This window comes from Pezoporus wallicus, unplaced genomic scaffold (genome assembly GCF_028554395.1).
Source record: "Pezoporus wallicus isolate ANWC-B61680 ecotype Strahan unplaced genomic scaffold, APGP_CSIRO_Pwel_v1 scaffold_2584, whole genome shotgun sequence".
In the NCBI taxonomy this organism is placed as follows: domain Eukaryota; kingdom Metazoa; phylum Chordata; class Aves; order Psittaciformes; family Psittacidae; genus Pezoporus; species Pezoporus wallicus.
In genome coordinates, this window is record NW_026642851.1 from 7,576,166 (window position 1) to 7,591,211 (window position 15,046).

The following is a 15,046-nucleotide window of genomic DNA, read 5'->3' on the forward strand; positions in this document are numbered from 1 at the left end:
CTACATAATGTTGGTTTTGATGAATATGCAGTTACTTAATAGTCTTATGGTTTTACTTTTTTATAAATCTTTTCAAGGGTTAAAAACAAGAGCTAAACCTTGTCACATGACAATTTCTGCTAAGTGAAGTGACTGCAATTACCAGAAAATCTGCCTATTGTTTCATATTAAACTTATTCTGTTTATTAAGTTACATTAAGGAGTGGCAGATAAGAAGAACAGAATGAGTGTAAAAAGTCTAAAATGTACCACTGCAACAACTGTTTTGATAGCATTATTTCTGTATTATTGTGCACACTGCTTTTTTCTCTTTAACCGCTGGTTTTGGGGATAGCAGTAATTCATGATTATTTTTGCTAGTTTGCAGCTTACACTACAGATAATATTAATCAAGGGAACCATCAGTTCACAGTAGATTTTACTGAAGCTAAATTGTGGTTTCAACGACCCAGGTTTATATTAGTAAGTCCAGGCAACATAACACCCTGACAGAACCAGTAAATAATGCTGTCCTGTTGAGAGTTGAAGTCAGATGCTCTTAAAATATGCATGCTGTTACATTCTTGTTTTTCAGAGGTATTAAATAAACCATGGCTTTAGTCAATTACTAAAAAGTGACATGATAGAATTGTTGGTTTACTTTATTTTTAGCTCCTTAAGACAATGGAACAATATAAATTGCTGTTTGCTCCAAGAGAGGCAAAATTAATATACCCATTAGTTCTTCCTTACCATTTTAGGAAAGACTTTTCCATCAAAAGAACTCAGTTTCCCTTTATGCTTATGGCTACGTATATATATATATATATATGTGTGTGTGTGTGTATATAAAAACCCCAAAGCCCCAAACCCAAGGAGAAATTAAGTGTACCACAAGCTTACTTAAACAAAAATATCCTCTGAATTTTCAAAATTGCTGATTTCTTTGGTGCACTCTGTATGCTCAGCATTCTAAAATTTCAGTATAATAATACTGAAGTAATTTTGGAAGATTTAGAAATAGTTATCTGATATTTTTTCATACATACTATCCAAAACATTAGTAGTAACTTTTTTAGTACTTCTGAAAAGTGAGTTCTAAAGCTAGGCAAAACTATTTCAATCTGAGGAGAGAAAAACATGCTTTTTGATCAGCCATTACATTTCCAAAATGCATTTTAATGAATGCTTAAAAGCATAGTCTTGAAGAGCCAAGAGCAAAAAGAAAGGATTTTCTGAACTTTTTGAAATGGAAAAACTTGAGCATTTCATATCTTTTTTTGTTAATATACTCCTACATATAAAGGCTTTGCAGTAATACCCCTTTTATCTGTCCCTAAAAGAATACAGGTACCTGCATTTTTCACTTTATCTTTTGAGAGTTTGAGCAGAGATGGGAAATTTTGACAGGTGGCTTTCTGACTGTTTTCTAAGTTGGCTTTTTTTTTCATCATCTGCTACTATTGCTTCTATATAGCCAGTGTCTCCATTTTTAAGCCTATATGTGGTACTGATATATCGATGCAGATTGGCCACTATTAGATAGATAGATAGATAGATAGATAGATAGATAGATAGATAGATAGATAGATAGATAGATAGATAGATAGATAGATAGATGCCTGTATATTCTCTTGAGGTGCTTTGGACTGAATAGTAATGTTTGAAGGGAAGTGTATTTTTGCTTGGCACAAAGGTTAGCAAGAAAAAAACCTAAATTCTGAAGATTTATATGGCAGCAAAATGGTAAACTAAGTCCATTTATTAATTTAGAGGAAAAGTTTCTGCTTCTTCCAGGTAATTCAGGTGAAGTGAGCCAGGTTCTGGACCTCTGTCTCTGCTTTGTCTAATAAGTTAGAGGGACCACCCTGATTTCTTGCTCTTCAGACAGGCCAAACACTTGTACATTAACTATTTTTTCTTTCAAACCAAAGATGCTGATGTTTAATGGCTGTCTTCCAGTCTGAGAACACATGATTAGTGAAAAAGCTGGAGGATAGCTTTACACATTCCTCCAGCAAGTCTTCTCTCCTCCTCTTTTTTCAGTATCTCCACTGTATCAGGAATGTCGTCCCTGTCCTATTACAATCACCTTTTCTTCCCTGTTCCTCTTATTTCTTGTTTTTTCTCAGTCACCTTGTCATTCTGTTCTTGGTCCTTCTTTCAGTCACCTACACTGTGTTTTGCTCTCCCTTCTGCAGACTCCCACTATCTGTCTTCAACCTCATGACCACCTTTTTCCCCTACATCTTTCCTTTTCTTCAAGGTTACTATGTTTCTCTCTTTTGTTTCACTGCTGTCTTCTCTTTTGTCTTTCAATTAGCTTTTCATTGCGAAATGAAAAAGTATTTTCTGCAGCCCACTGTTTTATTTTAGCAATGATAAAACACACCGGTAAGCTTGCCCAGATGGTGGTTTGTTTTCCAGAAAAGCGTGAAATACACTGGGAAAAAGAGAGAGTACCAGATTCAGGGGGTCTACACAGTGAGTTACTAGTCTTTCATCTACAGATAATGGCTAAGTTTTTTTCTCTGTGACGAGACATCTCCAAGATCTTGGCCTCTACTGTATTAGGTACAGCTCTTTTAGGAAATCCATACCCTGACAACCCAAAATCTACTGACATTGAAATTACTCAACCCTGTGTACACAAAGGAAATTTGTGTGTTAGCAGTATTCCACTTTCAGTGCAATTAGTGCCACTCAATACGTAGTGTAACTCAAGCATATAATTGACAGCTCTGCGTGTTACAATTGTTTGTTTGATGAAGATTTCATTTGTTTGTTTACAACAATGAGGCTCCTGAAAGAACCCTACCCTAGCATTACCTTCCTGAAGGTTCAAAGAAGACTAGCGGTTTCTGTTGTGAAATTTATTGTATAAAGGTGCAGCACTATCTGGGAAATCGCAAAGTCTAATTTGCTGTTGCCTTACTGATAAAGTCACTTACCTCTGTGCAAAGTGGACCCCAATGTTATCTCTCTAAATTCACAGTATTTACGCTTGCTTTTTACTAGTGTAACTAATTCCACAGGGTGCCAGCTCCTGCAGCCCTGCATGTTTGCTGGCCCAACAGGGTTTAGCCTGGCAGCTCAGTTCCTTGGCACTAGATGTCTGACGCAAGAGCAGTGAAGGAAAGAGATGGGCATGCTGCTAGTCTTTGCTGACATAAAAGCATTTCAGGGACTGGCGCGAGGTGATGAAAGTTTAAAATATTTTCAATTTGGCCAAACTGGCCATAAGCCAATCTCAGAATTTGGCAGTTTGGTGCATGTGGCCTAAGGCGATAAAGCACGTTTTTCACACCTAGATTCGGTACTGAGAGCAGCTCAGCTGGCATCATGAATTGCGGTAAATCTGAAAAGACATGGAGAGTTTCAAAGTAAATGATGTGTGTTAGGCGCAGTGTTGGCGCGGAACAGTTTTTTTCTACATTTTTCATAAAACAGTTATTTTCAGAGCCTACTTCACTGGTTTGCGTATTCATACATATGTCTTTGAGGTGCAGCTTACAGGTTTTAAAGGATATTTTTAGCAACTTTTAAGGTAATTATAAAATTAATACAATTAGGGAATTTAATTTTGATCTAGATTCATACATGTGTAATAGTCGATGACGAACAATTGTGGTGGAGGTTTGATTACAAACATGTTTGATCACAGTGTCAGTGCCTCAAGAATTAATTAGTTAATATTGCTAAATTTATACTAAGCTGTTACAAACGAAGATTGACATTCTGATTCCTTTACCTTTTGTGGTGATGATAATCAAGACACAGCAGGCTGAGAGAATATGTATTTGCATGAAGGTTTTATTCAGCCAGTGGTGCTAAACAAAGTCCTTATCAAACAAAGCCAGTGGCTGTATAGTAAAGCAGCTGTATGCCACCCTTCTATATCCCTTATGTTTTTCACAAATTGCTTGCAGTTTGAACTGGGTGTGTTTCATAAATTGTTTGCATCAAATTGACTTCTGCATAATCAAATGCACCCTCTTACCATTTCTGTTTTGTCTAAAAATGAAACTTAAAAGTGAAAGTGCATCTGTATGAATACATATGGATTTGTTTAGCAATTTTTGCTGGATATATGGTTGATGTCAATTCCCTAGAAATCTTTCACAGACAAGGATTTTTGTGTGAACACATAGCCTAAAAAATCAGACCGACTTCTCCAACATTTTCAAATTTCACTGGGTTGCAGGTTTTAGCTGAGCAACGCTGTATGACGAAAAGTGATTATATAGTAGAAAAGTACCAGAGAGATTGTGCATCTCTTGAGCACATATTTAGAACGCCTTATTACTAGCTACTGACTCTTCAGGTTTGTTAGGAAGTCACTGGCGCTCTTCTGGCACTGCTGCATCTCCAGAGCACTCTCCCTATTGTATATTTACTTAACTCTGACAGTTCTGTTTCATAGAATATTTATATGCCGTTATTTAGTTTAAAACTACAATAGTAAAACTATATAGAAATATTTTGTCACACCAGAATCATGCATATCTGTTATTTGGCTATCCACTGCTTAATCTCTTGAAAGGATTCTTTCAGTTGGCCTTCTGACCCGCCACATTATCTCTCTAGGTCATTGGGCAATGTACTTACCTCAAATAGCTGGTGCTTTCTTCAGCATTTTCTAATGGGACTGTACCTTTGGCCCTGTATTCAAAGATAACACCTGAACATGACAAAGAAACTAACTAAAGACCAAGTTGGACTATGTTAAAAAAGAAAAAAAAGAATGTGTTATTGAAAATAAAATACTTACAAATTATACAATTTGATTAAAAAACATGTTTGAGATACTCAGACCTACACAAAAAGTAAAATATTTTCATGACTAGGAGAAGAATATGTGCATATTTTCTGAAATTCAGAACCAGGAATGGTACCTCAAATGAATATATGCATTCAAAAGTACTTTCTTTTTTTCCCTGGAAGAGCCTTCCCTGGTTCCCTTAAACCTGATGTAATGCCTTCTTTCAGCAAAATACTTGCACATAATGTTTAAATTTTTGTCTCTTACTACATCAAATGATTTCACTAGTTCTTACCAAGTTAAAGCACATAATGAAGTACATAGTCTCATAAGCTCTTTATGATTCTGCACTTGCGCTTCTTTGTAAGAGTGCTAAATAGACATCATAGGACAAAGAAGAACAAGTTCCACCTAAGTTAAAAGCAGTGTGTATCTTGGGTTGGAGAAGGAGTGTGTGGAGACGTTGAAGGGGAACATGTCAGGTGAGAATATTCATTTTTCTGTTTATCCTGTTGAGTTTAACTTTTCTAGCCTGTTTTGTTAAGTGGATACAGGCTCAGAATTCTAAATAGGGAGGAAAAAGTGCATTTTGAGGAGCTAAGCATGGTGTGTTTCAAGTCAGACTTTCAACAGAATCTACACTTGCACGTTTTTACAACCTGGCCAGGCAGATAAATTTGAACACCTGTGTTTCTAACCACCTGCCTGCAAGTATATACAAAGCTGTTAGAAGGTGACTATGCAAATACCTCTCTGTGCTTAGGTTTCTTACAGTAGATAGACCTGTGCATACAAATTCACAACCTGTGGTTGGCACATTCCTCTTCCTGAAAAAGAAAAGATCAAACCTGAGTCTACCAGGGATTTAATGGGATCAACAGTCATGCTGAAATCTACGTGATTAGAATTTTTTTTATCTTTTTTTTTAATAACAAGCTTAATTCTCTAAAAGTCATTGTATTTTAGAAATTTCATGCACTGGGTAAAAGAGCCTGTGACCTGAGTCACTGATTCTTACTGGATCTTTGGAAAGCCTGACGTCCTTTGTTTGTTGTAAGCTCTGTGATGACTCTGTTAGGCAAGGTTCAGACTAAACAGGGTTATAGCATTAACAGTCTGTACCACTACTGCTGAGATGAAATGGAGTTCAACTGAAGTATCAGCACCCACCATTTAATTTATGTATTCATTTGGTTGTTGTTTTTTTTTTTTTGACTGAAGGATAAAGATTTCTGTGGAAACAAATTACAGCCTTCAGCATTGGCAGGAGTTCATTTCAAACACATTTTCTGAACACTCTGATTTGGCAGGTGCTTTTATGGGATTTACCATCCTGGGAGCCTAATCCTTTCACTGCTGGCAGAAGTTTTTCCCCACACCAGCAGAAGATTAACTTTGACTTGAAGGACAGTGGGTTTGAAGGACATGGCTAAGGCATTTACTGGGGTAAACCTTTGGCACATCCCCATATCTGTCTTTTAAATAGTCAGAATGACTTTGTAGGTAAAATATAAAATTAGCTTGATTGAAGGTGTGTTTTATATGAAAAGAGAAATCTGGTATCAGGAAGGGTAAAACCATAGCAAAGACAGTTTCAAAAAAATGGCAAGAGGAACTGATTGGCAAAGGTGCTGAATTGGAGCTAAATGGAAGCGTTATTGTCTGAAAGCCAGACACTGCCTACCTGTGCCTGAGAGCTTATGCAGTGAGGCCAGAGAAGCTGATTCCCCCACAGCACCCTTGGCTGTTGCAGGGGAGAGCTACGCCACTCAGCACAACTCTGCTTCCACCTCCCCATCCCCTCAACTGACACAAATAGGTTAATGGTTATTTTCTGTGTGGTGTAAGGGGGATTGCCACAGCTGCGCTCTTAGAGGTTAGCCATCCCTCTTAGAATGCCTTGTCCCCCTGATCTGAGAGGCACCTTAGTCACAGGACATCTCAGTGCACTTTCTCTCTTCCCTTAAGAATTAGTATTTATGACTGATTTATTTTAGTTGAAGTTTCATTTTCTGTCTGAGAGTTGCCTACAATATCCTTCCTAACAAGAGATTGCAAAAAAACTGTGGATTTTGTGCTATGTGATTGCTTAACAGTTGGGGAGTCTGGTAAGCCCACTTCTAGCTACAGAAACATAGCCCTTATACCAAACAACAGGGTGTGCCCTAATCCCTCCAGGGCGGGCAACACAGAAGACAACCTACGATTGAGTTTGTGGCTGTCTGTAATTCCTTATCTTCTGTTGTATGTAGACTCAGACCAGCCATCGACCAGAGTAACCTGTTAATCCTTTGTATGTAACCATTTATTCGTCTCTGGAATGATTCCACAGGGTCAGTGATATTGTATTCAGCATTGATTTCAATTAATATAGCAGACCTTCAAAAAGGCCATAAATTTGAATCAAGTGCACCAGAAAATCATCACCATTGGTGTGTCAGATTGACGGTATAAACTGCACTTTCGATTTACAAAGGTACAAGCTCACCAGTCTGCATTGTGGCCATGCATTTAAAATCTGGAATATTCAGAATACATGATAGGATGTTGATCTGTAAACTAACAGTTGTGATTTTCCTTCACACTTATCTTGTGAATGGATCTTAGTTGTCTGTGAGTTCAAAGCCCATATCAACAGTGTACTAACTATATTGAATTTCTGCTTTGAAAAACTTAGGTACAGTCAGCTTGTGTAAAGATTATGCATAACATTGGCTTCTTAGGAAGACTTGTCTTCTTTAATGCAATGTTACCATATGAAAAAATGTTCTAGTGCATTCAGAGTTGAGCTAGCTTGTAGCTAACAAATTTGATTAAGCAATAAAATCAGTTTTGTTTGTGCATCTTGACAAGAGCTGACAAGTGAGCATATAAAGCATTTCTCTCAAGTCTGTAAGCTGAGAAATATCTTAGGAAAGCAAGCATCTGAAATATACCCTAAAATGTCTGACAGTATACTATTTACAATTTCTGCCTAAATGAATGTCTAGGATGCTTGAGAGCACAGTCAGCATTTCATAATCCTTTAACAGGAATAGGTACCTATTCTGTCAGCTCTGATAGTTTCTCAAATGTAAATTTCTCTGTCTACCTTTTACATGTTCCTTCATGATGTCTAAAGTTAAAACTGTATTCTTGAGGAAGGCTGGGGTCATGCACCTAAGGAATGTTAAGCAATCATTGCATCCACTATTTCACATCCAAAGACTGCAAAATAGTGAAGTATGAAAATATACTTTTGTTTTTCTTTCCTGATAGATGTCCGTAGAAGAACAATTTATGAGTACCATAGGGTGGAATTACAGATGTCAAAGATTACCAATCTGTCAGCTGTTGAAATGATACCTCTTCCAAGTAAGTAAAACCTAACATGTGCAGGAGCCAGATATGGAAAAGATCCCCCTCCCAGAAACACACAAGATTTTAAATATTTTGTTTATCTGTGGATGTGAAATCATGAACAGATTTGTTTATCCTCTCTCATATTTATATCCAGGTGGATGATACATTATCCAGTATATCCTCATGTATCTCCAGGTTGTTTATAGGTATATAGCTCCCAGTAGGTTTTGAATGAAATTTGTGCCAAATAATTTTTTTTCAGAAGAATGATTATATTTCCTTGAAATTCATTCCCCAAGAAAAAAAGAACAATTTTCATGCTTGCAAGGCAAACACAAATTCTTCTGTGCACAGTGCATCATATCACAAAGGAATATCCTCAAACACATTTTGCAGTTCATCTGTCTTTTTTGTCCAAGGTAAAACTACATGGTTTAGAAATCTGTGGGTTTAAACTGCCAGCTGTACTACTGTGGAAAAAGCAAAAACAGTTATTTTTCTTTTTTATAGTCCAGTTATAGTTCTTGCACACTTTCCTGCCAGCCTTATTTTCTGCTTATGTCTGAATGTTAGCAACACCACAGAACATGGGAGCCACAGAAGAATATGATTTAAGGAAATACTTAATATTAAGAAAAAAGATTAAAAAATATCAGTGAAGCTGAATGAACAGATGTGGAAGTGGAAACATGTTTACAAATAGAATCCTACAGATAAAATGTACCTTTGTGCATAGAGTTGTGCAATGCTCTGTAATAGGCTGGGTTTGGTATCTTATTTTGGATGTGTGTGAATCTATGGAGTCCCTAAATATATATTACCAGATGTATCCTTCTTTTGTGCTTTTTATGAGAATTATTTATGACATTAATGTAATAATTTGTGTTTGTTTACCTACATCCCAGCTTGTCTTCAGTTTACCAGCTGTGGTCCTTGTGTCACTGCCCAGATTGGTTTCAACTGCAGCTGGTGCAGCAAACTCCAAAGGTAAAGAAAAGGATTTTTCTTTTTTGAATGGGTATGCAGCTGTGCTCAAAGACATCCAAAAACATTGCCTATAGGCTATTCAGTGCAAAGGGTTGTTATATTTTGCTCTTATGTATATGCATTCACATGAATTTCTATTGCAATCAGTAACAACATAATCGTCCCATTTCACTTCAGCAAAGTAATTAGGAAAGAATAGTCAAATTGCTGAGAGTTAAGGCCTTTCTCCTATATCTTAAATCCTACTTTAAAATCCTTTTGGAGAAGAACAAGAAGTAGAAATTATAATAAAATTTGTATTTTCTCACTATATCCTTGGCTTTATTAAAAATAAGTTAACCACATGGGGATGTGCGGTGGTAATGTAACTATAAAGACCTACTTGTTCTCTTAACACTAGGGAGACCGAAACACCCAAAGTGTCAAGTATTTTCTTTTTTAATCTCTCATTATAGTTAGTGGGTACATTGAGTCTCCTCACCCTCTTGCTGCCACATTGACAAGGACAGTCAAGTCAGTAGCAGGAGCGATTTAGATTCTGAGCAGCTGGAGCACAGGACAGCAAAATGTGAAGTCTGCAGCTATAGCTTTTCCAAAAAGTTCTTCACTCATTGGTCTTTATTAACCTTCAAAGCAAGAATTTATTTAATACCAGTTCTCTAACACAAAATGCAGTATCATAATGATATTTATTGTCGTCATGTTTTTCAACCCTGCTGATTAGGTTCAGAAATGTTATGTATGAAATGGATTCATAATAAAGGAGAAAAAGCTATTAACATTCTAAAATACTGCAATAATTTGACACCATATTAAATAACTGGTAAATGAACATTGTATGGAATTAGGAACCTGGGCTCACTTTTATTATGTTTTCTTAAGCTTCAATTCCTGTAGTAAGTAATTTGCAAAGTCACTCTGTTCTCAGTTTGTCTTGCAAAGAAACTTGTTTTAGAGGAATTAGAGATAAATGAAATCAAGTCATAGTAAACATGCCACATTTCTCCAAGACTAAGGGTACTTGTAGAAAACTGTCCCAAGCAAGCATGAACTTCCTTGCTTTATCCAATTTCTTGCTTTCAAGCATTGCTTGATTCTCCTTCCATTAATAAACGTTGTAGCACTGAGTTTCTATTGGCTTTGGTTTGATCAAGGTCTATTGCTTTGTGGCCAGTGTTCTCATTTCTTTTTTGATAAACTCAATTATATGAAAAATATTAAAATATAAAAAACTATATGGTAAAGGTCATCTTATGAAGAACAGGCAAACCTTAACATACTTTATGTTTTTTCTGTAGTTTCTTAATTACTGAGTTTCTTGAGTTCTGGAATTTCTGGAAAATCTATTTCACTCACTGTGGAGAACTAAAACAGTTTTATCCTTCACCTTTAGCAGGAAGCAGTAGCACTATGTAGTCGCACTGTATTCCCTTCCACATATTTGCATGATTTTCTGGATGCCCCTTCACATATGGCAATTTGCTGCTGAAAAATATACAGTCTCAACACATGTTTGTATTAAAATAAATTTGTATTAAAATAATCTTGCTTTTCATCTTGCCTGTGAAGATCACACTGCAATCAAAGATTAACCTACTGTGAGGCAGTCCTGCACTGTTTCCCAAAAACAGCTGGCTCCACACTGCAGCATGGTTGTGCCTTTGATAAGCAGCAGCAGATAGGCTGAACGGTTTTATTACTATTACTGACAATACTGAGATTGTCATTTCATGCAGACACTGTTTGGACATTGTTTAACTAGCAGCAAAAGCAAGAACTGGAGTGAGTTACCTAAAAAAGGTAAGCAAGAGAAGAGCAAACTAAGATTATGCCTCTACCTGGAATTTCAGTGGTTAGTCACACACTCCAGTCTGCATTTGTGAAGATGAATGCTATTCAGCCAGGTTTAAGCAAATAGAGGACTGTGCATAGAATCATAAAGCAGATCAGAATGGAAGGATCCACTAGAAGTCATCCAGTCTAACCTCCTGCTGAAAGCAGGGCCAGCTGTGTGATCAGACCAGTTTGCTCCTGATTTCGTTCAGCTAGGTCTTGGGAACCTCTGGGGCTATGGTCCAATCCCCTGAACATCTTAATTTTAAACTTTATACTAGATTTCACACTTCATTTTTTCAACTTGTTACTTCCTCTAGAAGCATGGCCCTGATGATGATGCCTGCCTCAGGCCCCGTTGCATTTCTTGCACTCTTCTCCCTCTTCTGAAATGAGCAGTTTATTTCAATTAATTCAGCTCTACAGAGAAACAAATCTGAAATAGTAAGTGGATACATATTTTGTGAAAAGAGGCATCTTGCTTTCCAAAATGTGAAGACTGAGCATTTACTTAGGGTACATTACATTGCAGGATCATTGTGATCAGGACTCATTCCAGTCAGCTTTGATAATTTTCTGCTCCCTACTAGCTCTGAATACTCTCGCCTGCCTCCTGGTAAAGTGCCTTTCTTCTTCTACCTTGCTGTTCCTCAGCATGTGTATTCATTTTAGGAAGATATAAAAAAAAGCCTATTCCATTCTCACTGGAGATGTCTGGATCACAGGAGGGTACTCAGAATCCTTCAGTATCACTTTGCGGTTTTTCTCCCCTCAGACATAAATTCACTGTGTTAAAATGTTCTTTTTGCATGTGCTGAAGAAGCACTTGCTCAAGAGGAAACCTAACTGTCCTGGTTAAAAATCATAAAGGATGGAAAGTTGTGAGTTCTTTCATCACAGTGCTCCAGCTTTTTCTGCATGTCACTCTGTTCAACCACCAGCCTTGTAAATCAGCCTAGACTTTTATCTCCTGTTGTCATATTCATTGCTCTGCTGCAGCAGAGTAAAATCTGCTTGGGTAAACAAGAGCAAAGCATTATGTGAAGTATTAACTTAGACATTTCAGAAGTGCCTAGAGTACAAGGAAAATTAATGTTTACAGCCCACTTTCAAATTAGTTCTCATAGGGGTTTTTGAAGTAAGCAGAAGCAGATGCTTAGAAGTAATGCCTGAGTAGTGCTTCTGGGTTGCGAAGGTGACTGGACACACTGGTATGGGAGGTGAGAAACCAAAAGCTGTTTCTCTTGGCTGTAGATAAAGCCCAGGGTGGAGAAGGCAATTAGCTTTTGGTACAAAAGCCTGAAGAAGGCTTCGAACGTGATGTTGACAGGTTTCCAGCATGGCAATAACCTACTGACTGACCTAGTGCTTTGATTTCTGCAGAGGGATAATGCCTGTTTGCTAGAGAGGGAGCAACAGGGGTCAGATATGGCTGTAACAGACAGTCATGTTCCTCCTGTGGAGCCACGGTAGCACTTTGGTACAGTAAAGTGAGATCTCCCAGAGCAGAGAGACTTCTATGTGCATAACAAGTAAATATGTATCCAGTGGGAAACAAAACTCTGTGCCAATTCTACAGTCCTTTTTTATCTCAACAAGTTATGACCCCATTTAGCCAGAGCAACATTACTACCAGGAACAGCATCGTGTATGATTTTTCCCTTGCATAAAATCTAAACCATATATTATATCATTCACACAACAAAGTACAGTTGTTGGAAAAACAGAAAGTTGATATAAAACTTGTAAATGCACAAGGAAAATTGACCAGCAGAACCATTGCAGAGTAACCATACACCCCCATGTGGGCAGTCTGTATTGGAATGAAAATAACTTTATTCTACAACAGTGGGTTGTTTCCAACTTGTAACTCCAGCCCAGCTGCTGTGCAAACTCTGCAGTCTTTGGAGAGGCAGGCTCTTCTTGAAGGTTCAAAATCCTATACTGCTGTCGCTATTTACAAGCTTAAATCTCAGTTTGCCTTCTTATAAAGAATCATCAAGCTGTCCACTCTGAAATCCAATCTAACATATGTCATACAATTTCATCGCCACTAATGCAAGGGCAAAGGCCCATAATGTTTTCTTTTTTTTTTTTACTTCAGCAGATGGAGGATCCCCCTAGGAGCTATATTTTTTTTTTAAACTGTGTATGTTTTATAACTGTTCCACAAGCAAAACTGTTCCATTAGTAAAAGAGACTAATTGTAAATATGTAAGCTAAGGTGATATTATAGGTTTCCCCTACAGAAAGGATCTATGTCTACAAAACATGCACTTAGCATCTTTCTCATAGTAGCCACCTGTGGCTGAAACTTGGATTATTTGCTCTTAATTATCTCTGACCACTAACGCTTAAAAACAGGGAGAATTCATTAATATCAGATCTGTTTATATCATCTTTTAATGCTTCTGAAAATATTTGTAAAATCTAGGCACATGGTATGTCCTGCATGTTAGAGATGTCATTTTTTAGGAGAAGTTTTGGAAGCTTTAAGGCAACTTTGATGTTATTTTGTAGGTTCAATTTGTACAACTTGCATTACTGCAGTAGTGAGTTCCCTTGGAAATATTTTAATTGCCCAAGAAATAAATTATGTTTATTAACTATAAAAGGATTGACAGTGAAATACAATGGAAGTATGATGCTAAATGATCAAGGAATTTTTAAAAGCCACATTTATACAATGTTTTGAAAATATTTGCGTTCAGATTCTGTAGATATTTATGGTTTTGTTTTGATGAACTTCAGGAAAGTCTCAGATTTCAGCAGAGAAGTGATACTGGTATTTCAGTGAGTTCAGAAATAAGCAGACAAAGAACTGGATCCTGCAATCTGTGCATGTTGAAGACTCAGGTTTTGCATGTGTCTCATGCTTCCCTTCATTAACACAGGATAAAAGTATCTCCCAGTCCTTGCACCATCCCTCAGGTTTGGTGTGGTACTCTCACCCCAACACTGGAAATAGAGAACTAGAATACTGAAGGACTAATGGCAAATGCTGCATACAGTCTAGATGACTTATTCAGTTGTCACTGCTGGTATCTGTATTCAACTTTTAAATTGTCAAAACTGGCTGCCTTATGCTAAGGTCACCAAAAAGCCTAATGGCTAGATCCACAAGGGTGTTTTTCTGGCTGACTTACTTGGATTTTCAGGGGAAGCTCTGCAGAATGGGAGAGCACTACTAAAAGTTCCTTTTCACCAAAATCTGTACTTAAGTATCTAAGACCAGAAAGGTCTCTAGGGCTCACACGCTTTCTCCCAATTCACAAGAAGATCTTGCTCATGTTAAATGCTTAAATGTACATTTATCCTTAAGACTTTTCCAGACTATGAAATTGTCTTAAAAACATAAGAGTTTTCCAGACTATGCATTGAATAATCAAGTTTGCAATCATACCATTTTATGGTATTGACCTGTGGAGTGCAAACCCCCAGTCTGAGAAGTGTCCTGAACAAGCTACACAAATTCTCATGTCGGACTTCCTGTGTGTAGTGATGAGCTGTGCACTCTAGGCAGTTATTCTGACCATGTGTGTGCGCACGCCTCCCAAAGCTTCTTGTACTCTGGAAACAATCCTGAGCTTAAAAGATGAAAGAATCCAGTTTGTGACACATTTCACTTCAATGCTTAATCCTGTGTGCCAGCAGCAGCACTAGTTGTGTAGATGAAAAGATTACAGCTGGTTTATGGAATGAGTTCTGAACAAAGTGAAAATTCAGAAATGTGTCTGGGAATAGTAGCAATAACGTAATTTATGTCTTGATACTTATAATCTTTTATTATTATAATTACTGTTCCCATCTAAGCAGGTAATAAAGAAAGTTGTTTTGCATTCCATGATGATTAATGGGAGAGTGGGGAAGGGAGAATCTTCAGGCACTTGCACTTCTTAAGAAAACATTTCACAGTTGAAAAATGAAGAGACAGTTTTCCGTGGTGCCTTTATGGTAATTGGGATTAAAAAATGCTTCTTATTTGCCTTCTGAACTTTTGGGCAAGCTTGAAATGTCTTGTTTGTTTATTCCTGCTTTAGAAAGGAGTTGGAAAAATGTTTAGCAAACTTTTAAATCTGAGTTTATGTCTGGAAATTTTGAATATCAGGGAGGAGGAAAAGAGTTAGGTCGTTTGTTTGTTAT

General features: G+C 37.2%; 1 protein-coding gene across 2 annotated transcripts in view; it reads left to right on the forward strand.

The window, feature by feature from the left end:
- PLXDC2 (plexin domain containing 2) overlaps window positions 1-15,046 on the forward strand; it is a 254,784-nt gene that overhangs the window by 191,514 nt on the left and 48,224 nt on the right. For both annotated transcript variants that reach the window (XM_057432784.1, XM_057432785.1), the window contains 2 exons: window positions 8,000-8,095; window positions 8,989-9,070. In XM_057432784.1, coding sequence (XP_057288767.1) covers window positions 8,000-8,095; window positions 8,989-9,070 — 178 coding nt within the window. The remainder of the gene's footprint in view (window positions 1-7,999; window positions 8,096-8,988; window positions 9,071-15,046) is intronic.